This window comes from Physella acuta, unplaced genomic scaffold, assembly GCF_028476545.2.
Source record: "Physella acuta isolate Inbredline_101_S28 unplaced genomic scaffold, ASM2847654v3 ptg000006l, whole genome shotgun sequence".
NCBI lineage: Eukaryota > Metazoa > Mollusca > Gastropoda > Physidae > Physella > Physella acuta.
The window spans coordinates 677,501-705,466 of NW_026731526.1; the positions used below are offsets into that span (position 1 = coordinate 677,501).

Consider the following 27,966-nt stretch of genomic DNA (forward strand, 5'->3'; position numbering starts at 1 on the left):
GAGTTAATTTGAATTTAATCTTAAAATCAAACCTCTTTAGACTGACGAACAGTGGTATATTTAATAAACATAATATTTATATATATAATTCTCTTCGTGGGGACCATGCGAGACACCATGTATACGCACGCCGTTACTCCCCGGCTCTTTAGGCATATAGATACCACCCCACCCCTACCATTCTGGTGAGCTAAGATTCACCCCGATTGTTTACAATCGTTGAGCCGGGTCGAATTCACTAACTATGAAGTACTGAAAAGTAGAAAATAAAACAACTAAATAGAGGCGTATGATACGCCCCGGGTCAGCCCGTAGTGATTAAAACAAGAAAACATCCACATTTACAAAATTCAAAGTAAAACTAAGAATTATATTAAATTCACTTTTGTAAAATTCTGCAAGAAATTCAAGAAATGATTGACGTGACCTGAAACCAACTTCCGCCTGAATGTCAGAAAATAAAAAATCTTCGGCTAGCAGCCCAGGTGACGGCTCTAATTTAATTATAACAGGCCCTCGCTTACAGGTAGGAAATGGGTGGGATTTATCTCCCTTACACACATCAACATGACAAGGGCAACGAAACTGTTTTTTTTAAAGCGCGGTAATAAATGAAGACGTTTCTGATTTATATTCCGTGTTGTCTCCCCTTAAATATTTTAAAGAAATCTATTTTTACTGTTTTTTTTACTGTTTTATAAATTACAATTATTTCAAAATTAATATATTAGATGATTCGCTAACCCACTAGTTTTTCGCTACATCACGTGATACACCAAACTGGTAAACTTTGTCTTGGTCCCTGCAGACTAAGTTCGCTAACATTTTTAACGGCACAGTCGATAAAAACTCTCACCATCCTTAAGTGTTAAACAATATATTAGATCTTGACGCGATAACCAGTAACCAGCGTATGAAGGGATAATTTGGTTAGCACAATGCCCAGTTGCTTTTAAATTCCCTGACGTGAGTTAGGCACCCAATAGAGCTAGGTGGACTCAGGGACGTTCCTCTTTACCTGAATTCGAGATTTCCGGGTTAGCAGTATAGCGCTTTACCTATAGGCCACGTCGCCCCTTACAATGTCTTGCCGTAGTAGAGTATCATAGGCGGCCACTAGAGCTTCAAGTTAAGGAATACTCGCATACGTAAACGTATACTAACAAGTGTTCAACGCGTTTGTCAATGGGATAAATGCCTGCATTGACATCCTAATGCTGAATTAGTTACCATACAGAAGAGTTGGAGGTTAAGGGGGATGACTGGTGTAGGGGCTATCTAGCTTTACGTTACGGTAGAGCGGCACCTATCCAGGGAAGTTTTCCAAGCAACCATCTTTCCCCTTTTCGTAGAACGGATGACTTCCGATGTCAACAACCCCCGCCCTACACAAGCAGATTAGAACTGACACATCGTCGAAGATGTATACAAACAATTAGAATCTAATTAAGGAACGGATATGAGAAAGCGTGCATGTAAACAAACTGTAAGTGTCCACACGATAGACTCTCTGAAGAAAGTTAAAGCCGCCCTATGATAGATGGTCGGGGTTGGCCTGTCCCGGAAATACACAAGGAAATAGCCTGGGCAGATTTATGTCGGTTGGGGTAAGGCTGGGGCTAGGCTTGGGCTTATTGGCATCAACTGCCGTTTTTTTTTTTACTGGGAGATCAAGCTAAATAATTTAAAGACTGAACCTTTGTCAGGTAGATGAAACATGGATTCCAACATTTGATTAAAATAGAACCGATTATAAAGTTTTTTTTTACCTCTCTTCTTGAAACGCTAACCCCCACGCTCTTTAACCATTCTTTCTGTAATGTTAACTCCTCCTTTTTAGACTTGCACTTTGACCCCTCTTCCGGTGACTTTATTGTTTCTCCAGGTGACTTTGACTTATCTTCCTATGACCATGACCTTTCTAACTGTGACTTTGACCTCTGTTTTTTTTACTTTTCCTCAATTTTAACCCAACCATAAGATCCACAGTTTATGTGTTTGAATATTAGATTTAGAATTTTTTTTAACTACGCATGACTTTTATTTTGTTAGTGACAATACATGAACTATCTTATTATGTAATTAAATAAAAAGTGAGTCGTGTTTTCGTATTTAAAATTAGTCTTCAACATTTCAAAAACATAGTTAATTATTTTTTTAAAGAATTTCGTCATTAAAGCAATCAGAAAACGTAAATATAAATGACATGCAAAAACTAAAAAACTTTATACAGTTGTTAGCGTATGAATAAAGTGTAGCGATGGTAGAGAGACGGAAATATGTACTTCAGTATAAGAAGGGAGAATTACTCACCCAAGGACTTTTAAGTACCAATATCTTGAGTCCCTTACTTTCATTATACTTGATACATGAATAAACATAATACGTCGCTCTTAACTATCCAAAACTTTCTGTTTCTGATACGTCTAAGACAATCAAATGAAATTTTGCAAAAGAATATATTAAATATAAGTGAAATTTCTCAGAAAACTTCAACACCGAGACGGCCTCGTATTTTGAATGAAGATAGCTGTCATCTGCCCCTTCTACTATTCTTAAACCAGGCGCTCATATGGTGTATATTGTATTTCTTACTAAAGGACGTGCAGCTTTTTTGATGATGTGCTCTTTAAGTTGACCATCCACTACCTCTTCTTAATCCACACCACATATTTTCAAACCCACATCCACACCAACTTCCATACCACTCACTTCCAAAGCCTGTTTCAAACCCCCCAAATTCAAACCTACATTAACACTAGCCTAATCCAGACTCACATCTACACCACACACTTCCTACCCCACGTCCACACCACTCACCTTCAAATCCACATCCACTACCACACATATCCAAACCAACTTCCATACCACTCACTTCCAAAGCCTGTTTCAAACCCCCCAAATTCAAACCTACACACTTCCTACCCCACATCCACACCACTCACCTTCAAATCCACATCCACGCCACACAAAGCCAAACCTACATCCACACCACCCAAAGCCAAACCTACATCCACACCACCCTAATCCAAACCTACATCCGCACCACCCTAATCCAAACCCACATCCAAACCGACATCCACACCACACAGCCGCACCAACTCTCACACCAAACACATCTCCACCGTTCACCTCCGAAGAAATCAGTACCAAGTACGGCATGTCTTTTACACAAAATAAACGTCAAAATCCGAAACGGACGAAAACGAAGCTCACTGAAAATGTGGGTTTGATTTATATTAGGCCCCGTTTTTTTCAGAGTAATTTCCCCAATCTAGTGCGACCTTGACTAGCCTCACTGAATTTTTTTAAAAGTCAAAGAAAGAAGTCTGTCTTATTTTTATCTATGTCTAAAACAATAAAACCCAGTTTTAAGAAGAATTTTTATTACAAAATTGCCTGATCTAATTAAACTAATTACAGCTTTATTTTGAAACAACCTTCTGTAAACCCAGTAGATAAACATAGCCATTAAATGAGCTAACCAGATGGCATAAATCTACTCCGACGTTTATGACGTATTACGTTATAAAACCTATGACATCAATGGGTTCCTCTTACCCAATAAAAATTATAGTTACCAGCGAGCCGTTGACTCCAATCCTCCAAAAGCTCTCCATGTTTTTATGGCCAAAAAAGTGTGGTACATTTTTTAATGTAAACAAGACAAGCGTCGTTTTAATGAACTGTGAATATTTATCTGTGGCTTCAATTTAATTTACTGCTTCAGATAAGATACTAGTTTAAAGTCTAAGGATGAAAATAACTAAATATACTCTCCGAAATGCGCAAGCATTGTTATCACTTTTTCAAAGTTTGGTTCAGGTTCAGTTATCGATGTTATGCTATATTATATTAAAATAAAATTATAGCTAAAAGTGATAATTTTACCAGATGTTTTTATTAACGAGAATATTAATTTGATGAGACAAATAGCATACTAATTTTTTTTCCTACTTTATTATTTAAAATAAAGGAAAAATTTTAATTTATTTTTCAATTGTTGCCTGTGTTTTCAAACCATTCATTTATACATATTATGATTTGGTTGTTTTATGAATCTTTTGCGCACTTCTTTGGGACAAACGTTCTTGTTTTGATTTACGAAAAATATCAAGCCACATTTTTTAATGATTCTTAATTAGTTCGAAAAATTACGATTAACAAAATTAATTTGTGTTTCTTCAAAATAAATTTTTTTCTTCAAAATAAATTTATTTTCGGTCGAATATTCTAAATATTCGATTCAGTCAAACATGCAAATTAGTGTAACTAAACACAATTTAACTTCTCTAAGTGTCTAGTTATGGCAACTAATTTCGATGACGTTGGCTATGACAGCACACAAATGTTGGCCAGATAAATTTTAAAATTGATGGCCACCATAAAGATAACTATTTTATGATGGTTATCCTATATATAGGCCTATGTTGCTTTGCCGTACCGTTTAGTTGTGGCGAGTTCCATTTCTTCACAGAACTTCAGGCTCTAGTCAGGATGATGCCCTAGAACCATTTTTTTAAACACCCACCTAAGGGCTAATTACACTATATTCATTCAATTTAAATTATGTAAATAAAAAAAAAACGTGTCCATAATGAGATACAAGAAACACAGACTGGGTATGTATCTAATACATGCGGTTGATGCATTGAAATTCGTTGACAATGTAATCTCTATTTTGTTGTAAAAGTATTCCTACAAATATTGCCATATTTATTGCCATATATATATATATATATATATATATATATATATATATATATATATATATATATATATATATATATATATATATATATATATATATATATATATATATATATATATATATATATATATATATATATATATATATATATATATATATATATATATATATATATATATATATATATATATATGTATATGTATATATATATATATATGTATATATATATATATATATATATATATATATATATATATATATATATATATATATATATATATATATATATATATATATATGGAGCCAATATTATTATGTTTATATAGGGTATATACTCACATACATTTATACTGAACTTTGACAATCATCAACTTTTCTAAATGTGAATTGACCAGACATTCGAGTTTGACTTAATTAAGCGTAAAATCACTTTAAGTACTGTGGATCTACGTAAATGGGGCACTTTACAAGACACCCCAATCCTGGAGATATTCGAAGGATCGTGTTTTATCGAAGCTTGTGTTGATTTACAACTGAACACTTTTGAGATCTGTTTGTGATTTTTTTTATGCGCTTCTTAACGAACACATGTTGTAAGTCCTTATGTAGGGGTACAGAAAGTAAATACATTGTTAAATCTGAAAGATGCTAGCCTTGAATTCAATATTTTAAATGTTTACTCTTATTCTATCCGGAATTAGCGTCTCCGGACTACATTGTCACAAAGTATCTATTTAGAAAACATCTCAATATACCTACGCCATGATGCATGTTGCAGACACTACCGCATCCAAACATATGGCACTACCTGCGGCCAAAAATGGGTTGCAGGTACTCCCCAGTGTTTCTTCCAGACTTTTTTCTCCGGGGGGGGGGGGCACTTCAAATTTTCAGGGGGGCGGTAAACTTTCTTCGGGGGGTGGGGCGAACACTGTTAAAAGTATATATTTTCTATATAAATTATATTAATTTCATTTCGTTCGGGGGGGGGGGGGGCGGTAAAAAAATTTCGGCGGGGCTTCGCCCCCCACCCGAAGAGATGCCCGGAAGAAACTCTGGTACTACCTGCGGCCAGAAATGGGTTGCAGGCACTACCTGTAGCCAGATATGTGCTGTAAGCACTATCTGTAGCCAAAATGTGTACTACCTGCAGCGAAAACTGTGTTTCACAACTTGCAGTCAAACATATGTGATAAAGTTTGAACCTGCAGCTATTTTGACTTTGATCCTGGCTACTGTGCAACAGTCGGTAATATTTTGGTCTCAGACTTATAATTGCTGTATTTCAGAAATGCTGAGCTGTATTAGATTTCTAGCCTTGTCCGTACTTATTACCGGCGCATCACCGGATTGCCATGTTGTCGACTGGGTTCTGAGCTTTGAAAAAGCCGGATTATCGCAATGCGACCGTACCGGCGACGTCATATCCGGTTTCTACCGGAACGACGTCGGTGTGGTAGATTAGAATCAGTCGAATGTTGCTCCAAACATGATCCGTGGCGAAACGGGGAAGAGTTTGTACATGCGAATTGGTGGTTAAGTCTTGACAAAAACAACTCTTGGTCCTATTGTCCATACGGTCACTTTCTCACGGGCCTGTACAGAACTGGGGAAGGCACGGGGTTTGGGAAGGTCGCTGTTTGAAGCCGCTTCATCACCCCAACTTTTACAGCTATTGCTACGATTACGACATTGGCTACTGCTTCAGCAAGAAGGGTAGGTGCAAGTGTCACGTGGGCACCTATGTGGTGGGAGTACATCGAGGTGGATGCAATGACCTGCGCTGTTTGGACAAACTTCGCAGCTGCAGGTTTGCTGATTAACAGTGGATGAACCTGGATGACTTCGGCGTTGCACAATCTTTTTTTTATTATTATAAGAATTATTCAATAGCTAACTTATAATTTGGCGAGTTTTGTTATCGTTCTAATAGAACAAAATGCAATTAATTTCTTTCAGTCTTTTGGTAACTAAATTAAACTAATTTAGAAAATCTTTAAATCTTTTATCATTTTTATTGTATTAGAGTAAGTCACGCAAATCCCTCAATAAAAAAGCAGATGTCGTCGGGTTTAACAAAGTTCATAAATATATATATATATATATATATATATATATATATATATATATATATATATATATATATATATATATATATATATATATATATATATATATATATATATATATATATATATATATATATATATTATATATATATAATTGCATACATGTAATCTAAGTTTCAATCGAAAATACCTGCAGAATCATCCTTTATTATCCACAACAAACACAACAATAATGCCTGTCACTGGCATTATGGCTTTAAAACAAAAATGTTGACAACACAACACCACACGTTTTATTTATTGGATCAGGGCCGGTGTGCAGCTCCCCGCCTGTGTCTAACATAACGTTACGTCTGGGGATACTTGGTAGACTGTGAATATCCAGCATAACTGTATGTTTTGTCTAAACCAGCGGTTCATTACCTCTTTGGAGGTACCTATTCGCTGAACCCTTCAAAACAGTTATATCGTCCGCACTGACAATATCTTATCGTAAGTCATATGAGTCCGATTTGTCTTGACCTCCGCTGAACCCTGAGAGTGACTCACAGAAACCCGGGGTTCGATCAAGCCCAGCTTAAGAACCACTACGAATAAAATTTAATAAAAATAGAATTTCAAATGTTTCAGCAATGTTTCTGCGTGCGATTAAAATACACCTTAGAATAACAAAATATTTTTTTTGAGTTGTTAAGTAAAGCTTGATGTATGTCCCTATTAAATCTACTTGGCTTTCACGTCTTACAGAAAGAAGTAGGACGTGCCTTGAGAGCTAATGTTAGGTTGTAACACCAGAATTTAGAGAGCCGTTGGGGAAGAGTTTTTGCTAAACAGAAAACATTTTGCGTAAATTTTATTTTGACACACCAGCAAGCGACTTCATCCTGTGCGTGAGGACAAAAATAATAAACTATTATGGTAATTAAATCATAAACGTGTCTCCCGTTTCAACTCGCATCGCATAAAACACACAGTATTTTTTGAAGAATAAATCCCTGCACTAAATCTAAATTTCTCAAGACAGTTGTAGTTATACAGCTCACGACTGCTAGTCCAAGAGTCCACACAACGGTGATGAGTATTTGAGTCACGTTAGGCAAACAAAGGCGGCTGGGCGTAGTGTTGACCACACTATCACCTAGGGGTCAATGAAACAGATTGAAACAGATGAACTCTATTTCATCTACACTGAGCGTCTTGGACCCGAAAGAGAAAAGATGATGATAATAATATATAATATAATATAAATATAAATATATAAACAGATCGTTTCAATAAATTGATTATGCTGTAGTCTGGATTTTTTATCTTATCTATCTATCGTATGTTATTTTCTTTCTTTTATTTTACTTCTATTGAAGTGTCTTTATAATCTGCGGGTGCAGTACGTTGTACGTGTTTATCATCTGCGGGTAAAATTAGTGGGGCGTCCTAAAAAAAACATCGGCGTACGTAATATGGCATCTTTGTAAATGAGTAAACTGCCCGTTGTGTGAAACATCTTAACGGGTCTCATCTTTTCAGCAGGGGCAGTAGAGCCTCCAGACCAGGCTAACGGCTACGTCAACAGAGGTGCCGACATGAGCACGGAGGAGACGGACAAGCTGCCGCCCCTGACCATGGGGCAGAAGAAAAGGCGGTTCTCAGCCCCTACTGTTGCCGCCCCTGGTGGGAACCAGGTACGGTCACATCGAGTCTTACAGTAGTACATACATAAACGTTTGGTTGTAGTAAAAGCCAATTGTTATAGTCACACAGTAGCTAACAACAAATGTATTAGTATGGAAGCTTCAAACGAAATGTATATTTATATAGGGCTGGTAAGTAGGTCACCAACCAGCTCTATGGCTCATGCAGGTTTTATTGAGCCGTAGAACTGGATGGTGACCTACTTACCAGTCCTATAGTTGCTAAATACGAAAAATAGCCTGTAGTCTTAAAAAGTCTAGATATATTTTATTCCGCTTCGTCTAAAGATAATTTTTTTCTTTAGATTTTTGTCTTAAACTGTTAGTCTTGATATATCGTGTCTTAAAATATTCTGTATTGAGACACTTTCTGTCTTTACAACGCTTTAATCTCTGTTCCTTACTTCCTGCTCCCAGATTGTGATAGCCAGGACCCCACTAACTCAGGTGGCCTATGACGACCTTCACCTCAACAAAGACGCCCTCCAAAAGACGACCTTACTGGAGAAGGTCAAGCGGAACATGTACTGCTCCAAACGCCGTCTCTGGAAGCTGGTGTCGACCTACATCCCCGTGATTAAGTACATCCGCTACTACAAGCTGAAGGAGAACTCCGTGGCTGACATCGTCGCTGGCATCACCGTCGGCATCGTCCACATACCCCAGGCCCTGGCCTTCGGTCAGCTCACCTCGGTCAAGGTCGAAAACGGACTCTTCACCTCCCTCTGGCCTGTTTTACTCTACGTTATCTTCGGTACTTCCGCCCACGTTTCCATGGGAACCAGCGCCGTCATCTGCATCTTAACCGCCGCGACGGTTGACAGGGAAGGTCAAGCCTGGGCGGCCTCGCGGCCTTGGATTATGAACCAAACTGGCAACGGGACGATCCTTGACGATTTACCGGAGTACATGGATTTTAAGGAAAATCTGGCAATGGCTATAACGCTGATTACAGGGATTATGATGATTGCTATGGGGTTTTTGAAGTTAGGGTTCATCACCGCGTACTTGTCGGAATCTTTCTTCACTGCCTTCACGTCGGCCGCGGCCGTACACATCGGCATCAGCCAGGTCCCGGCCATGCTCGGCATCAAAATAAAACGATACGGCGGCGCTTTCAAAATCGTCTTCATGGTGCGGGACATCTTCACCAACATCACGGAGGCCAACGTGGCGGCGATCATCTGCGCCATCATCTCCTGCGTCATCATTCTGCTGGTCAAGGACTGCGTCAACGAGAGATTCAAACACAAACTCTACGCGCCGATCCCGATTGAGCTGTTCATCGTCATCTTCGGCACGGTCGCTTCCTACTTCGGGGATTTCCGAACAGAGTACAAGGTCGATGTCGTCGGAACGATCCCAACGGAAATTCCCGTACCAAGCATCCCTGTTGAAGGTTTGAAACTTTCATCGAATTACATAGTCGACTGTTTCATTTTGGCGATTTTGATCTTCGCCAACACCATCGCCATGGGCAAGATCTGCGCCAAGAAGCACAACTACGAGATCGACGACAACCAGGAGATGCTGGCCTACGGCATGTGCAACGCCTTCAGCTCGTTCTTCAACTGCTTCCCCTCCAGCGTCTCCCCGCCCCGGTCTATGGTGGCCAGCAGTATGAACGCCAGGACGACCCTCAATGGCATCTTCGTCTCCATCCTCATGCTCCTCGTCATCCTCATCGTCTCCAGGCTCTTCACTGAGCTTCCGAAAGCCGTTCTTGCCGCCATCATTTTCATCGCACTGAAAGGTCTGTTTATTCAAATCATCGACGGGAGAAAGTTCTGGCGAATCAACAAATTCGACTTCGTGATTTGGTTCTTCACATTTTTCGCTACAGTGTTTATTGATATCGATATGGGGCTTGGAGTTGGGGTAGGCGTCTCCCTGATAACGGTAGTTTTCCAGACCCAGTTCGCTAGAGGCTACAAGCTCGGCTTCACAAAGTCCGACCCCTGTTTCGTGGAACACAAAAAGTACCGAGACTCCACGGAAATTCCCGGAATCAAGATTTTCCGATTTCAGTCTTCGCTGTATTTCGCGAACGCTGAAATTTTCCGAAACACGCTGTACCGCTGCACCGTAAACCCGAGGAAATTGCTGAAAGGTTTGAAGAAAAGAGAGAAGAGGTTAGCCAAGCTCAACAATGAAAGAATCGCGCAGGGACTCCCGCCAGAAGACAGACGCAACTCCATCATGATGGGAGAGGTGGGGCTGGCCTCGCAAAACTCGTCAAGCAGTCTCAACAAGTACCCGCTAACCCTCACGGAAACAGAGAGGAACAGTATGGGAAAGCTCACGAGCAGCGAGAGTGCTCAGGCTGAGAGGATCCGACGCGTGTCGCTCCCCAACATGGAGAAACCCAAATTCCAGAGCGTCGACGAAGATCAGGAGATGAGCAACAACAACGGTGACCTGGGCATCCCATCCGGCAACGTCGTCGCTAAGTCTCCGAACCCAGAGCGATACTCCAGCAAACAAGTCAACGGTTCTGGAACTCTGGATTACTCCAAGCGACGAGAATCGACTTTCTCCATCGATTTCGACGATTTCGAAGAAGACCCCGACGACGGCGATGAACTATTCACAGATGAGAAACTCCGACAAATGAGGAAGATCCACCACATCATTTTGGACTGCTCCACCATAAATTATATCGACGCATCCGGGTCAAACGTCCTGAGCCACATCTTCACAGAATACGGGCACGTGAATATTAAAGTATTTTTAGCTGGATGCTCCGCTGACATGCGCAGAGCTATGGAGCACGCAGGCGCGTTTGATAAGATACCACGCAACCATCTTTTCCTTGACATTCATGACGCCATAGCCATCGCCAAGCCAGAGAGGATTCTGCCGCTGGAGGCTGAAGCTTTGGAAGACTTCTCCGACGAGGAAGCCATAGAAGACTCGTATGTAACTAAAATGTAGACAACAACAATCTACTTTGGCCAGGACAGACAATCACGCAAGGTGAAACTTGCAAAAATAATACATGATTAAGTCCCTTTATTTAAAAATTATTTCTAAAACACATTTGATAAATATTTTAGAAAACGATGTATTGGGTGATTTCATTGTAGCATTCAAGCTACGTTTACTATAAAATGTATCTCTCATTCTCATTACAGCAAATGTTGTTTATTCTTTTGTTGTTAATAATCTTCCACAATTATCAATTTTTGAACAATATATTTCAAAAGTTAAAAAAAAATATTAAATTATACACTTTTGTACTTGTAATTATTAGACAAATATTGTGATGGATATTTTCAACAAATGATAAACAATTTTTAACTATACCTTTTACCCGAACGTTTTTATTCAGACACCTACCAATACCATAATTAAGTTTTTGAAATTTTTTTAGTAAAATTTGCTTGGTTTAGATTATAGTACAAGACTCGAAAAAATTTCATAGCTCGTTTTCCTATCAAGTTCTTCTCATTCATTTTTAAAGCTTTAATAAATGTTCTTGCATATTGATCAAGTTTCTTATCAATATTTTTTATGTACCAGAAAACTGTAATGTAGTTTGAAAGCACAAGATTGTTATTTATATTGGTTTTTGAGTGGAGAAAATGTTATAATTAAAGAAGTAACAATTTGATTTCAGTAAAAAGTTAATAAAATAGCAAAGTTTTGTTATGTTAAATGTGAACTTAGGGAGGAAATTGAGGGTCAAAGGCTGCTTAATGTTAAAGTGTATGTAACAGGATTGGATTGCTGAAGTTGATATAGATGGATTGTTGAATGTTGAGGTAAGTTTGATTGGATTGTTGAATTTTGAGGTTAGTTTGATTGGATTGTTGAATGTTGAGGTAAGTTTGATTGGATTGTTGAATGTTGAGGTTAGTTTGATTGGATTGTTGAATATTGAGGTTAGTTTTATTGGATTGTTAAATGTTAAAAGTTATAATTAGATTGTTGAATGAGGTTGGTATAATTGGATTTACAAAAGTTAAGGTGAGTGAGTTTGGTATAATTGTTAAGGTTGGTATAATTGATTGACTTAAGGTTACAATTTGTATGAGTGGAGTGTTAAATATCGAGACTAAAAATTTAGTTTTTATATTTAACTCTCCAATATTGCTGAAGAGTGATTAGGTTGTTAAACAACAATGAATGTTGAACCTGAAATCTAGTCTAAGTCTTGAGTTTTCAATCTAAGATGTAAAACAAAACAATACAAATGGGGTAACAAGTTGAATGATGAAGTTATATCTGTATATTTGCTATATTAATCTTGAAGAAGTGTTTAAAAACATACTCACATTATAAAAGGATTTCAGGTTTTCATAGAGCATGTATCCTAGAGTCACTCAACTTTTAGGAATGTTTTTTTTTTTTAACTTGTGTTAGCAAAAATATACTTGCTTTAGAGAATTTGAGAAAAATGAGGTATTCATGTTAAAAAACCTATTGAATTTTTTTATTTACAAAGACTGAATTATTTTTTAATTTTATTTTATCCAATATTGTTACCAGGTTATTTTGATTACTTATATATTTTTTAAAATATATACATATATACATTAAACATTAGTAAACATTGGATTTCATAAAGCTCTAGTGTTTGTTAAACTTTTATTTTAATGTTATTTGGATCAAGAGTATTACAAATATAAAATGGTGGAATTATAAATATTATAATAAAAAACACATTGATATTTTAGGTAATTTTTTTTTATTATTGTTAGTTACATGGTTTTTTTTCTTTAGTTTGTTAAAGCTTTTATTATACAACTTTATATTTGATGTTTTGTTTTTTTTTGTAGCAGATGGCAATTTTTCCATTATAAATTCATTTTAAAGGCTGAAAGTTTTAGACATTGATGGTAACCAAGATGGTTAAATAGTACATAAAGAAAATCAGGAAATAGTTTTGACCAGTGGTCAGCTGATACGCAGCATTGGATGACTGCAGCAGTCCACAGGTCTTACAGCACAGCTCTGGGTTCTGGGTGCATGAAGTCTCTGATGAACATTTACCAGGCTCGAAGTCCCCATACTCGCAGCCTGTAAAAAAGTAAAGTTTCCCTTTCAAACCTGATGGTCTATGGGGCGAGTGAAGTAGAGTTCACTTGTTTCTGTGACCTCAGCATATGAAGAGATAGTTTGGTCAGCACTATGCACAGCCGCCTTTACTTTCCCTAACGTGAGTTAGGTACCCATCAGAGTTGGGTGGACTCAGGGACGGTCTACTGACATGAACCCGGATTCGAAATCAAGACTTACGGGTTAGCAGTCCAGCTCTCTACCGCCAGACCACTACGTCCCATACTCACAGCCTGTGCATTGGTCAAACAGAATTGTTAATTTTTCTTCGACACAACATTGACAGCTTAATCAGCTATACCTACATGTTCATACACACAACTTTATTTCACAAACAATAATTCTCCAAGACAACTGTATCTAACTCCTAACTCTAAGGATTTAAGCTATAGTTGTCATTTGGATAATTTGGTTTGCCTAAAGCTCATCTACAATAACTAATTGTTAGACTTTATTTCACTCAAAAAAAGTTATTCATTATAATATTAATGCTTCTTGCATGAAAAGAAACAGCACACAAATCTCAAGTAGAAAACAACAAAAAAGATGAATTTTGAAAATTAAAAAGAAAAAATTGTAATTTCTACCCAGCTGTTCTTCAAAAATATCTTATAAAAATTAGTATTCTGTAAAGTGAGCCTATACTTGACATGCAAACCTATATTGGAATGTTCTGAGTAGGGCCTATTCAATAACTCCAAGTTCTAACAAAATGCTGAAATTTGTGCTATTTATAGACCTACTGTTATAGTTCAACCAGTTAAAAACTTATTTAAAGAGTTACACACCTTGCTCTTTTGTGTTTACAATCTTGCATGATGCGCAACAGGCTGCACGCACATCCTCAATGTAGCACAGATAAGGGAACATAATGGAGATGGGGATGCAGGAGATATTTGTCATCGAGTCTGGGTGGTCCATGCACTGGTTTTTTTCTAGAATTTAAAATATTGATCATTAATTTTGTACTAGAGTTAAAAACATTGATCACTGATTTTCTTCTAGATCTAGAATTTAAAATATTGATCACTGACTACAATTTTTAAAATGTATCACTGATTTTCTTCAAAGGATTAATGTTGATCACTGATTTTCTTCAAGAAGTTAAAACATAAGTCACATGTAGCCTATCATAAAACAACAATTAATATCACCAGGCAAGATGTCATCAGGTGTTTTGTTAATTGTGGGAGGACCAGGGCCATAAGTAAACATTCAAACAAACAATTTTAAACATGTTTGTGCTAAGTGCTTTTTTAAATTTTCAGCTTTATTTTACATTTAGACTAATTTGTTCACACATTATCAGTTACTGGTAGTAAAAGATTTTATTATAAGATATTTGATATTTAATTAGCAGTGTCTAGTGTGGACCAAATGACTAGTTTACATACTAATTATTTACTTATACCAGTCAGTATATATATATATATATATATATATATATATATATATATATATATATATATATATATATATATATATATACACACACACATTAATCAGACGATAGTTATTTACCTGTTGCAGTATCCACACCTGACCTTACTTTTGGTTTAGCTGCTATCACTGACTGAGGAAATGAACAGCTCTCACAGCAGTCTATGTGGCCAGTTACTATATGGCAGTTGGCCTTGCTGCAGTTGGCCATATTGTCACCATATTTACAGCCTAAAAAAATGTTCATTGCATGCTCAATAAAACTTTAGCAAGAATTTGAACAGAATGAACTAAAAATAACTTTATCTCATATATGTTCTTGCTAAGGCTTTTCAATGATAATAAGTATTAAAAAATAAATTCTGGATGTGGAATTCAAAATGAATTAATTAATCAAATGTGATGTAGCCTACTATGTGTAGTTTAAGGATAATTAGTGGTAGCCTTGCACAATTTATGAATAAATCATAATAGTGTTGAACATTTTATGAATAATTTGTGGTAGCTGTTTGGTTTAACAATATTTTGTAGTAACATTTCACAATTTATGAATAATGTGTACAGATGTTGCACAGTTTGTGAATAATTTTGATTAGCCTGGCGCAGATTGTGAATTTATTGTTTGCCCTTACTTTCGTCAGGCCTGGAGATGTTCCTGCATGAAGCACAGCACAACCTCTCAATACCAGCAGCATAACACAGGCCATTAAATTTCTTGATGAGACTGGGGCATGGCTCTGGTAGAAATAGACCAGGGGCAGAGTCACCGAATAGACAATCACCTGTAAGATATAATCAATTTAATTCAACAAATATTCAGTCACATGTATAATTAGATTGTTGAATGAGGTTGGTATAATTGGGTTTATAAAAGTTCAGGTTGTGGATTGTTGAGTGAGTTTGGTATAATTTAATTGTTAAGGTTGGCATAATTGAATGATCTAATGTTACAATTTGTATGAGTGGAGTGTAAAATATTAAGACTAAAATTTAGTTTTTATATTTAACACTCCAATAATGCTGTTGAGTGATTAAGTTGTTAAATAGCAATAATTGTTGAGCCTGAAATCTAGTCTAAGTCTGAGTCTAATTCACTAAATATTCAGTCACCTGTAGAATACAATCAGTCTAATTTTACAATTTAAATGTAAACCACAGCCCTCCAAAAAATGTGTCTATTGCCCAAATTAAACCTAAGTAATTTTTTTTTATTTCATTGGTACATAAAAATGTAATTTTTATGCGTTACTTGTACATAAAAATGTCATTTTTGTTTGTACTGGTATTTTAAAATGTCAATTCAATACTGGTACTCAAAAATGTAATTTTCATTTGATAAAAGTATATAAAATTGTCATTTAAATACTCCGAGTTACCTTCAACTTGTAGAGCAGAATCATCATGCACACATCTGCCTTCTTTACACACCTGGAAACAAAATATTTTTATTTTGCTGTTTGTTATATTTGCAGGAAAATTTGAGATCATTATAAGATTTTTTTTTTTTCATGTTTTTGGCACAATTAATCACATCATCTTAAGATCACCCACAGAAACTTAATGCAGCTACAAAGTATCCATAATTATTATTGAACCATTTATACAATTATGGGCCTGATTTACAATAAGTTATGGAGGTTAGAAAAAGACAAGTGACAAGCAGGCATTTTCAATTATAAGTGGTAAAACAAGGTAACCAGGAGGAAGGGAGCTAGGTACAAAAGAACTGGACTACATATTTGATACCATTTTATTACCACAAGAAGTTCCCATCAGAGCATGGTGCACTGTGCAATCATTTTTTCCTGGTCTGAAACAAGTCAGCTCAGTACAAATCTTGATGTCAGGAAGAAGCTGCAAAAAAAAAAGCCAAATGTTTTTAAAAATATTAAGCCAAAACCATTTTTTTAAAAATAGTTTTTAACTAAAAACTATTGTTTAAGAAACATTAACATTCATGTCAAACTGGAACAAAATTATTTTTTTTAAAGCAATCTACCTTGCAGTAAAAAGATCCATTTCCATGCTTGAGTTGACATTGGTGATCTGGTGGTATTTCCTGGCCCAGCAGACGATTAGACACGTTAGGGAAAACATAGTTGGTTGTTAGTGAGGTAGTTAAACAGACAGTCCCTATACTGCAGAGAGAGTTAAGTCTTGTTTTTAGCATTTTTTTTTAAATATAAACTTTGAACATCAATTACAATGCAGGCTGATGTACAGGATGGAAAAATAAATCAGGCTTTACTGTTATGTTCTTTTATATGACACAACTGTAAATCTGGCTTTCCAAAAAAAAATTTTACTACTACTCCATTTATTATTCTTTGTATTCCATTTTGTTTTCAAAGAATTATAAGAGTTGAGATATGCTCAGCCAACAAACTTTTAATCGATACAATTATTATAAGAGTTGAGATATGCTCAGCCAACAAACTTTTAATCGATACAATTTTTATCTCTGGCTATAAGTCCAAATTCTTCCATCTTCCTCTTAAAAGATCTCAAATAAGTGATCCTTGCCCACCCCCCCCCCCCACACACACACACAAACTTTATTATTCCATCTGCATTCCATTTCAGCTCCAGCCCACTTAAGCTGTAAAGGGTTTTCAACACTTCTTAGTACTATAAAAAATGTTGATAACTGTAGGTATTATTTAAGCCATTGGTTATTAAAATTCAAGAAGACTATTCTATTATTGTGACACACTGGTAAAGTAGAAAGTGAAGGTTGTAGAACTAATCATTACAGATAAAGCATACAAGAGACTTTGTACCCTTTACTGTAACTTTCTAGCTTTAAAACTAAACAGAGCAGAACTCACAATGTTTTTAACAACTTTCCAATGTGTTCAGTAAAACTACGAATACTGCAAGGGGAGAACAGCCATGGATTGAGTTCTGTCCCTTGGTTCTCATGCAGACTGCCCTTTGCCATGATATAGCGATCTTCAGTCTTACATTCATTGTCTTCACCATCATGATTAGCAGAAAGACTGAGTGGGGAAGAAAAGAATTTGTACTCTTAATTCACTGGGTTTTTTTTTTTTGCTAATCTTTAAAAAATAAAAAGTAAGTTTTAGTAATACTAAAAGCAATGGACAGAAACACTTTTCTGTTACATTTATCCTTTTTGGGTAATTAACTTGCTACTGTATATATAGGTACATGTACATATATATAGACACACACTTACACACATATATACAAACATATATATATATATATATATATATATATATATATATATATATATATATATATATATATATATATATATATATATATATATATATATATATATATATATATATATATATATATGAGGATTTTATATATTTTTCTTATATTTATAATATTTCCAGGGTTATTATCCGACATCCTACCATCCTAGCAGTAATATGTAAGAAGCACATGTTTTTTTTTTTCAAAGATGTCATAAGTAGTAATTCAAGAAGAAAAAAAAAGCATGATTAAACTAACAGAAAATCTCCATGTTAATGTGTATAAAGTACCATTAAGTCTAAGCATCTTATAGCCAATATTAGGCACTCATAGCCTGTATAAAGAAAATTTATATTTATCCTGAAACCTCGTCCTTAGCATCTTAATCTAGTAGTAAGTAACCTGCATCTTTATTTTTACTTCCTCGTATATACAGAGTATAGAGAAAGTATTGTAATCGTGCAAAAAAAAAATTTTTTTAGATCACTCCCGGTTTATTTTTTTCATTTTTAGAATAGAGAGTATTTCCAATTGTTACTTTCTACGCTTTAAGCACCAGCAATAAAAGTAATCTTCCAGTGTATCTTTAACATTAAACTATCACTTTGAAAAGATAATAAGATCATTATTTCCAAAAAGTTGCTGACTTTGGCCCTAGCCTATTTCTAGTCCAAACCCTAAAGAAAACAAACTGATAATTTTGATACACTTAACAGCAGGTCATGGTGACCTGTTCCTCAAACAGAACAGAGCCAGTTAAAAAATAAAACTTCAATACCTGTGGCCCAGCTCATGGGTAGCTGTCTCCATTGCACTGTAGTCACCTTTATCTTCAATGACTGATGCGCTCAAGCCAAATTTGTTACATAAGGAACCATTGAATGAAATCCCTGAAAACAGGATCCAATTCGTCAAATAATAACTTTTAAAATGTGCTTATGGAAAGGATTTTTACATAAGGAACCATTGAATGAAATCCCTGAAAACAGGATCCCATTCTTCAAATAATAACTTTTAAAATGTGCTTATGGAAAGGTTTTTTACATAAGTAACCATTGAATGAAATCCCTGAAAACAGGATCCCATTCTTCAAATAATAGCTTTTAAAATGTGCTTATGGAAAGGTTTTTTACATAAGGAACCATTGAATGAAATCCCTGAAAACAGGATCCCATTCTTCAAATAATAGCTTTTAAAATGTGCTTATGAAAAGGTCTTATCATTGTTTGAAAATTCTGATAATATCATCCTATTTTTCAAATAATAGTTTGGAAAGTTTCTGCATAAGGGTAAATGGGATGACATATAATGAACTATTGTATGAACATCATGTAAGCATCAACATTATATTGTAACTTTTCTCACAAATAAGTAATTCTGCCAGACTTAACACATTATATAGTAAATAACTATTGTTTAAAAGTTTTTATAACTCAGTTATTAGAGTAAGAATTTTAATCTTAATAGCCAAATTATAATTGTGTATGTAAGGCCCATTATAAAAGAAACCTTTTAAGTGAAAAAAATTTGTTACAACTTACCCAAATAGTCTGTTTTTGTTACTTTATCAAACAAATCCAACCTATAAAAATTCAACTAATTCAGTTATATTTTTTTTTAAATGTCTCTAATTTTTCTCTAATTTATCTCAATAATTATCAATATTTTACAAAATAATAGGTCTAATTACTAATCAACAACTATTTATCATTTTTATAGAATCTATAATCAGACGATTTGCATATGTTATGTGTCAGAACTAGGTTTGGGAGGAGTCCGCTATAAATAGTCTCAAAATAGTGGCAATGAAGCCAGGTCAGTTGACATGTGTCTTGTTGTGTTTTGTATTTAACAAACCAAAAATTTGCTTGAAGCTTGGCCACAGAACATGAGCAGAGTTTCTTCCAGGCATCTGTTCGGGGTGGGGGGGGAGGGGGGGGCACCAAGAAAGTCTACTTCCCCCCCCCCCCCCCGACTGAACGAAATGGAATTTATATAGAAAATATATACTTTTGACAGTGTCCGCCCCTCCCAAAAATTGTTGTCCGACCCCCCCCCCCAATTTCAAGTGCACCCCCCCCCCCCCCCCAGAAGAAGAAAGTCTGGAAGAAACACTGAACATGAGCTGATGACAATATTTCAAAAATTCAGACATACCCTGTAAACAGCATCACATGGTCATAGTACAAAAATGGAATGGACCAGGGAGAGATGGTGAATGCAGCCAGTGTGTTCAGCATGTTCTTGGCATCAGCATGACCATCAGTATCCTCATTTTTGAAGAGTGTGTCTATCTTATGATTAAAAAGAAGAATTTTCTCATTTTTAGGAACAATTATCAGCATTTCTTCTCATTTAATTTATTTTAGTTTGTTTGAATAAAATTGTAATTGTAAAAAAAAAGGAATTTCTTTAATTTAATTAAGTAAATGGATGCAGCTTGCTTCCTTAGATTCAAGTACTTTTTACTTAGAAGCAATATATTTATTTTAAATTCATTCACAATTTCTAATTCAAACAATAATATAATTTAGTCTGATAAAAGATATAAGGTTGGTATCAAATGGTCAGCTTCTTTGTGTCAATGGGTTAAGCTTACTTCAAGAATACTGATGGAATTTAATAAAATATTGAGAATTTACCTTGAGAATTGATGGAATGTATTAAATATTGATGATTTACCTTGAGAATTGATGTAACCAATTAAATATTGATTTACCTCGAGAATATTGATGGAACCCAATAAAACATTGATGGTGTAGTCCATTGACTTGATCCCTTTATACCTGGTATCAATCTAAAAAAAACAAGATTTAAACCATTTCACTTCCCCTGGTGGGATGACGAGCAGTGCAAGTAACTTGAATCATGTTATCAAGTTTAAGTAAATTGTGTGTTACATTAACGCTCTATAAAACATAAAGATTAAAATGGTACTTTTATTTTTGTATTTTATTAACAAAAAATCCGTAGACTTAACACTGCTAACATAATATTCCTCTTACAATAGTTTTAAGCTTAAACAATCCATCGATATTATTTCCATTATCTAATTAATCTCAGACTGTATAATCCAACATATGACAGGATATTGTATTATTCAACAAAGACTTCATTTTTCTTAAATTAAAAGTCAAGCAGGCCAAAGATTAAGCTATTCATTTTTATTTACATGATATTTGAACAGTAAAGCCGCCAATCAATTATCTATACGAGTTTTTTTTATTTCACAGGCTTCATTTAGGAATCTTTTTTTTACCAAAACAAAGAAGTAAAATATAATACAGTGGTAAGTATTATGAAGACTTATGACTGCATGTGGCTCCTTGAATAAATAAATGCTTCATAACTTAATTTGTTAAGAGTGGTGGAAATATAACAACAGCATTAATTTTAGATGAGATGCTGAATATTAAATTATTAAAACTGCAATATCATTTATCATTGTGTTTCAATAAATACTTTTAGCTAAAATAACTTTTAAATAGCCCTTTTCTTAAAAAAATGTTTGCAACTTCTGCATAAGACTAGTGATTTATATCAATTAAGAGTATCCTTCCATCAAACCATGCAAGATAAAGACAATCTAGAAGTCCAATTAAATTAGAAATACCTAAACGTATGTCACACTATAATACAAACTAACCCCATTGAAGATAAAAGCATAATACTCAAGGAGATCTTGAAAAGCTGTTTCATTGTCAGTGTTGTGAAGAAATCTTTCCCACACACAGGTGTCTACAAAGACAGCAAGATCAATGTACAACATGGGCATGCCATCTTCTTTGGATATGGGTTTTAGGTTGTGTTTTCTCTCTTTCAAAGATGATTCTTTAGCTGTACATAATATCAAACTTTCATATCAATAAATAAATAAACAAAATTAAATATATATATATATATATATATATATATATATATATATATATATATATATATATATATATATATATATATATATATATATATATATATATATATATAATTTATATATATATATATATATTTATATGTATGTGTATGAATGTCTTTTAAATATAGTATTTTATATGTAGAAAACTCTTTTCAGCAAACTGTACTTGTAGAGTTAGGCAGAGAAATTAACTTGACTTATGTATTTGTAGGGCTCTATACATTTGATCAATGATGTTTTTTTGAAAAAAGTGTACTAATAAGCTTGCATGCATAGGTCGTGCTAGCCTTAAAATAGAGAGTTAAGCTTAGCTGTAAATGAGGGTGTTAAATAAAACCTTACATGAATGAACTGAGTCAGCAAAATAAAGTTTCTTCCTTTTTTTAGCCAGTAGATGGTAGCCCATGTAGCAGTGTGTTATTGTGTCTCTCACCATGCGCTGTGGGGGCACCAGTGTGAACACCTGACCATCGGTCACAAAATCTCCTTTCTTGAGAGTTAGAAAAAAGAGAAAAATAAAAGGAATCTCTTTTTAATATGTAAGCTGCTAATGTTTAAAGCCAATACTTTAAAAAAAAAAGTTTCTTTAAGTTTGGGCATCTAATAAGTTCACTAGTTCTAGCAATGTTCATCCTATACATCTAATTCTAGCTAGTTTTCTGGAAGATATTTTTTCTTTTTGCAAGTAGTACTATTGTTTGAAAAATAAAGTGACTTCTGGGCATTACATGATTCATCTTAAAAAGTAAAGTATGATATACATGGAGTTTTGTTAATGTATTAAATACTTTTCTTTTATTATTCAAACTGCATTAAGAAGTAGGACCATAATGTGGATTTGTTAACATGAATTAATGTAGATTTACAATTTATACAGCTTTTTAGGTTTACAAGAATTATATTTTTCTTCTTTAGATAAAATGTCTAGGTTAAATTTTTGTATTGTAAAAAAATGGTTTGTTATTTTGTTGTACTTTATTATTTTACAAAATGTAGTATCTGTTTTAAAAAGCACTTTATTTTTAAAAAGTCTTAACTTTATAAAAAGTATTTTGTTATTTTTTAAAATGTATTTTCTATTTTTAAAAATGTTATTTTGTTATTTTACAAAATGTATGTTGATAATTTTACAAAAACATTTTGTTCTTTAAAAACAAATATTTTTTATTGTAAAAGAAATATGTAATTTAAAAAAAAAAAAAATTTAAATATTTTTTTTTTAAATATTTTTGTAATTTAAAGAACAAATAGTTTATAATTCAAAAAATGTATTTTGTAATTTTGAAATATATATTTTGTCATTTTAAAAATGTGTTATTAAAACTCACAAAAGATAGTTGAACCTCATTGTGGTCACTGCCTTGCTGCCTTTCAATCTGCATGTAAGCCTGGTTGGTAACATCTTGATAAAAACCTTTATTCTAAATAGAAAATATTGCACAGAAATTTACCACTTTGTATTAACATCTTAACTTGAAGATAAGGAATATGTGATTTAAAAAAAAACCCATATAGCTACAATGTCATATACAAGTATTATTAAAGAATATAACATTATTTTTTTTTTTACATTTGTTACATTGGTGAAAAAAAAGTAGATTTAAAAAAAAAACTTGTGGCCTACAAAGTGAGTGACACTAAAGACTTTCAAATAATCTTTTTAAATTTTTTAGATGAAGCTTTAAAAGAGTAGTTACTAAAAGTTAGTAGACAAAAAATAAAAATTGTTACATTTCTGGTGTGATAATAAGATACTTTTACAACTAGAAGCTATGCATTTTTACAAACCTTCCCAGACTGCAAATGATTATGGTAGCTTAACACCCCATCCCATTAAAGCTAAACCACCAAACTGCACCTTAAAACTTAGTTTGATGAATGCTTAACCACCTTCCCAGACTGCTAATGATTATGGTAGCTTAACACCCCATCCCATTAAAGCTAAACCACCAAACTGCACCTTAAAACTTAGTTTGATGAATGCTTAACCACCTTCCCAGACCCATTATGTCCACTATGTGTACAGTAAGAAAAGAGCAAAGCATGATCACCTCTCTTGGAGTTATCTCTCTTCTTGACCTCGAGTACTGCCCACCTTGGTCAGCCTTTAACAGGTAGACAGGGATGTCAAAGTTGATGTGAGCAACACGAGTCAGTTGAAGCTGGACTGTGGCGTTTTGAGCTGTGGCTACTGTGACGTTGACCTCATCCGGCACCTGGTGCTCAGCCGTTACATTACTGCAGGTGTAACTCACCAGAACTGAAAGAAAGATGTGTATGGGGTCCACTACTAGATTATAATATTATATTATATCACCGTTGAAGGTGTAACAGGCAGAACTAAAAAAAACGTGTATATAGTACGGCGTGTGTGGTGTCTACTACTGCTAGTATTACATTACATTACTGCAGGTGTAACTCACCAGAACTGAGACAAAAATATTATATCACTGAAGGTGTACTTGGCAGAACTAAAACAAAATGTGTATATAGTGTATAGCGTGTATAGTATAGTGTCCACTACTGTACATTACTGAAGGTGTAACTAACCATAACTAAAACAAAAATAGTAAATTAAAAATTGAAGAAATTCCCTTTCCTACCCTTTGTAACCCCTAGTGTTATGTAATGTAATACGAGCCGACCCGCGGCATATCATACGCCGCTATTTACTTGTTTTATTTTCTACTTTTCAGTAATTCATAATTTGTGAATTCGACAGTACAAATGCTGCCACTGAAAATATTTGCTTTAACACACTATCAGTAGGTCGTTTCCCCCACCCTCCTTTCCCCCAACCCCTACCCTACACCCCCCCCCCCCCCGCCGTGAAAGCAGCCTCCTCTTAGTTACCTTCCCTAAGTTTAAAATCTTTTCAAACTAAATTATCTGCCCCTAATAGCCGTCACTAAACCTGGCTGTAAACATTTAGCGTGAACCAAAGCTCACCAGACCATGTAGGGGTGGGGTGGTAGGGAGCGCGCTTACAGCTTGTTTTCTAGCGTCTCCAAGAAGAGAATTATATATATATATATATATAGATGTGTATTAATCTAAAGTGTTTTAAAAGCTATTGCTACTGCCCAGCACGCAGTTTTTACCCGTGGATCCGGAGCTACGGTGGGCGTGGCCTACAAGAGTAGCAGCTAAAACCAAGAGCCACCCACTAAAAACCATTCTTGATTACATGTCTATTTCTCAGCCTTCACATCTGAAGTTTTGTTCAGCTTCTTATGTCCCTGTATGGAGATGTCTAGCAAAAATAAAATAAAACAATAAACGTGTTAATTAACTAAGCAGTAACTAATAAACCTTGAATACACACATTTTTTTAATGCAAAAGTGTGACGTTACATTTTCTGAACAACCACACCTTTTAGTCACACATCGTAATTAAAAATCCAAACTCCTTCCCCGTAATTAATGTGAAGACATTTATAGAAGACCTCTTCTCCCCCCCCCCCCCCCCCACCCCAACCAAGTAGACCATTTTGTTATGCTTTTGGACCTGATTGTCGATAAGGTAGATGAAGTAAAGTTCTTCTGTAGGCCTACATGTAAACAGTGTTTCTTCCAGACTTTTTTCTCCGGGGAAGTGGGGGGGGGGGGGGTGGACTTTCTTCGAGGGGCAGAGATCCCCCTCCCCCGAAGAGATGCCTGGAAGAAACTCTGCATGTAAATAATACACAGCAGAATTTCTTCCAGGCATCTCATCATCTACCGCCCCCCTCCCCCCACCGAACAAAATGGAATTTTTATAGAAAATATTTACTTTTAAAAGTGTCCCGTCCTGTCCACCTTCTCCCCCCCCCCCCCCCATCCTTCAGAGAAAAATAAAAAAACAATGACCCCCCCCCCCCCCCAATGTTCCTGAGACGATGGTAGAGGCGGCTACTTATCTTTGGAAGCTGAATTCATTATCTTAAATATTGGAATGTGATAAAAAAGCATAAACAATAACATGATTAATCAATAAATGCACGGCTTGACAAACTGTTTTACGTACCTCAAAATTAACCCTTACATTCTATTAGGGACAGATGTTTCAGGAAAGAGATGATGAGTTTATTTCTAGAGACTTTTGGAAAAGTTTTGTTCTGTAATGGTGCAAATCGGTGTAGAGTAAACTTTAACATTTTCTTGAAGTCCCAGATCAACATTAAACGCAAAATATTAAATTACAGTTCTTAGAAAAACGAATTTGAAAAGAAGATATAAATATACATTTAAATAAACCGGGAGTGTTCTCCCCTAAACTTTCTCGAATATTCTTATATAAAATAACAGGGGATGGGAACTCGGACTATAGACATGATTTTTAATCCATTTTAAATACTTAAAGTTTTAAAAATAGAATAAAATCTCGTAGACAAATTAATTGCACACCAAGTGAACGCCAAATAAAAAAGCGCATAATAGTGCGCAATATTATTATTACTTTTAAAATTTACATTAGTTTTTTGAGAAATCGGAAGTAGCGTAAATTACTACTTCCAGTCAACGGAAATGACTCAAAATTTAATAGAAGGTAGAGAATTAGATCTTTTACTTACATATCAAATTTCATTTATCTATCTGAAATAGTACTCAAGTTATAGGCTTTTGAAAAATTCAAAGTAGGAAAAGTACCACTTCCGGTTATCGGAAATCGCTCAAAAGTTGATACGGATCTACGATTTTGATTAAATACTTATATATGAAATTTCATCAACCTAGCTGTAACGGTACTCAAGTTATCGTGTTTACACACGGACAGACAAACACACAGACAGACACACAGACAGACACACAGACATACGGACAAGATTGCAAAATTATGTTTTTCCGTATCAGTGAGGTGTGAAACGTCGAGATTTGTAAAAATCTCGATTTTTTTTTTTTTTTTTGCACGATTGCAAGACTTTCTCTATACTTCGTATATACGAGAAAGTAAAAACATTTCAATGGCAAGTTTTTAGAATTATGCACTAAATATGAGAAAATAAATGATTTTGACAAATGTATAAAATAATCAATAAATCACCACTTTTTAAATAATTATAAAGAAAAGCTTAGGTTGCTTCCTAAATTTCAGGAAGGTTATTTAATACATAATATAGAGACCCACACTTCTCTCTAGAGCTATTTTAAATAATGGCACGTTCTTTTATAGGACTATATCATGAAAATTATTTTTAATTTTAATGCAAGTTCTACAAAAGCTTGCTGTTAAATGTTTTTCATGTATTTTTTAAATTTTTAATACAATACAAAAAACTGTCTCTAGTTCTTAGGTATCCAATTAAGTCGTATTTGATGTCAGATTGCATTGTTGTCCGATCTTGACCCACGTGCCAAGTTTGAAACAAATTGGTCCGTTAGAAGTGGTCAAAATTTTGTACGCCAGTTTTGACCCACAAGACAAAAACACGAGGAGGCAAGCTAATAGCTATCTGATACTCAATATGACTATTTATATTGTTTAAAGAAAATGGCTATTTGAAAATGTGTTGACAACTGAGCATGAAGACAGATTTAAAATTTAAATGACTTGAGACTAGATTTTAAAATGAGGTGACTTGTAGCCAGATTAAAAATCTAGATGACTTTTGGCCAGATTTTAATATTAGATAACTTATGGCCAATTTCAAAATCACACTGATGTAGCTACATTTTACTGACTGAAGTCCCTCAGAGTATGAGTAGCTACACTTCCATTTTAGATAACTGGTTGTCTCCCCTTCTAAGTCATTCACAAGCCATCAACTACCGATCTCATTTGGACAACAGCATATATTTATTAGCAGCTTCGTACCGTTTAATTTACTTTTGCATCTGTATCTACAGAAACGATTTTAAATCGATAACTTAAAGCCC

The 27,966-nt window shown here is 34.8% G+C and overlaps 2 protein-coding genes across 5 annotated transcripts in view; one reads left to right on the forward strand and one right to left on the reverse strand.

The window, feature by feature from the left end:
* The window catches only part of LOC131941496 (prestin), a 15,582-nt gene extending 2,589 nt beyond the window's left edge, over window positions 1-12,993 (forward strand). The window contains exons 1-3 of one of the 3 annotated variants that reach the window (XM_059300801.1): window positions 4,464-4,622; window positions 8,305-8,459; window positions 8,886-12,993. In XM_059300801.1, coding sequence (XP_059156784.1) covers window positions 4,598-4,622; window positions 8,305-8,459; window positions 8,886-11,402 — 2,697 coding nt within the window. In that variant the 5' untranslated portion in view covers window positions 4,464-4,597 and the 3' untranslated portion in view covers window positions 11,403-12,993. Of the gene's footprint in view, window positions 1-4,463; window positions 4,623-8,304; window positions 8,460-8,885 lie in introns of those variants that run through there. The other 2 variants (XM_059300883.1, XM_059300966.1) reach the window with 2 other exon arrangements.
* A 676-nt stretch (window positions 12,994-13,669) lies between these two features.
* On the reverse strand, window positions 13,670-26,185 carry LOC131941665 (zinc metalloproteinase-disintegrin-like NaMP). Of its 2 annotated transcripts, none has more exons than XM_059301185.1 (18): window positions 26,117-26,185; window positions 25,212-25,363; window positions 24,162-24,370; window positions 23,439-23,531; window positions 22,453-22,600; window positions 21,844-21,935; window positions 20,917-20,994; window positions 20,355-20,491; window positions 19,739-19,779; window positions 18,976-19,087; window positions 17,798-17,968; window positions 16,969-17,107; window positions 16,716-16,823; window positions 16,346-16,397; window positions 15,602-15,751; window positions 15,051-15,200; window positions 14,318-14,464; window positions 13,670-13,762 (listed from the first exon to the last, which is right to left on the reverse strand). In XM_059301185.1, exons 2-18 carry the CDS (start codon window positions 25,285-25,287, stop codon window positions 13,743-13,745), a joined length of 1,923 nt encoding a protein of 640 aa, XP_059157168.1. In that variant the 5' UTR covers window positions 25,288-25,363; window positions 26,117-26,185; the 3' UTR covers window positions 13,670-13,742. The 2 variants fall into 2 exon arrangements, with proteins under 2 accessions (XP_059157168.1, XP_059157076.1); XM_059301093.1 differs by having other exon boundaries at window positions 13,671-13,762; window positions 21,844-22,034.
* Between the last annotated feature and the right edge of the window lie 1,781 nt (window positions 26,186-27,966).

Bases quoted from the DNA above. Each gene is read 5' to 3' on its own strand.
- LOC131941665 (XM_059301093.1), bottom strand. From the start codon at position 25,287: ATGGTTTTTAGTGGGTGGCTCTTGGTTTTAGCTGCTACTCTTGTAGGC. The intron at 24,371-25,211 runs GTAAAAACTGCG...TCTTTCTTTCAG, and splicing joins CCGTAGCTCCGGATCCACGG to TTCTGGTGAGTTACACCTGC. The intron at 14,465-15,050 runs GTAAATAACTAT...TTTAAATTCTAG, and splicing joins AGGTGTGGATACTGCAACAG to AAAAAAACCAGTGCATGGAC.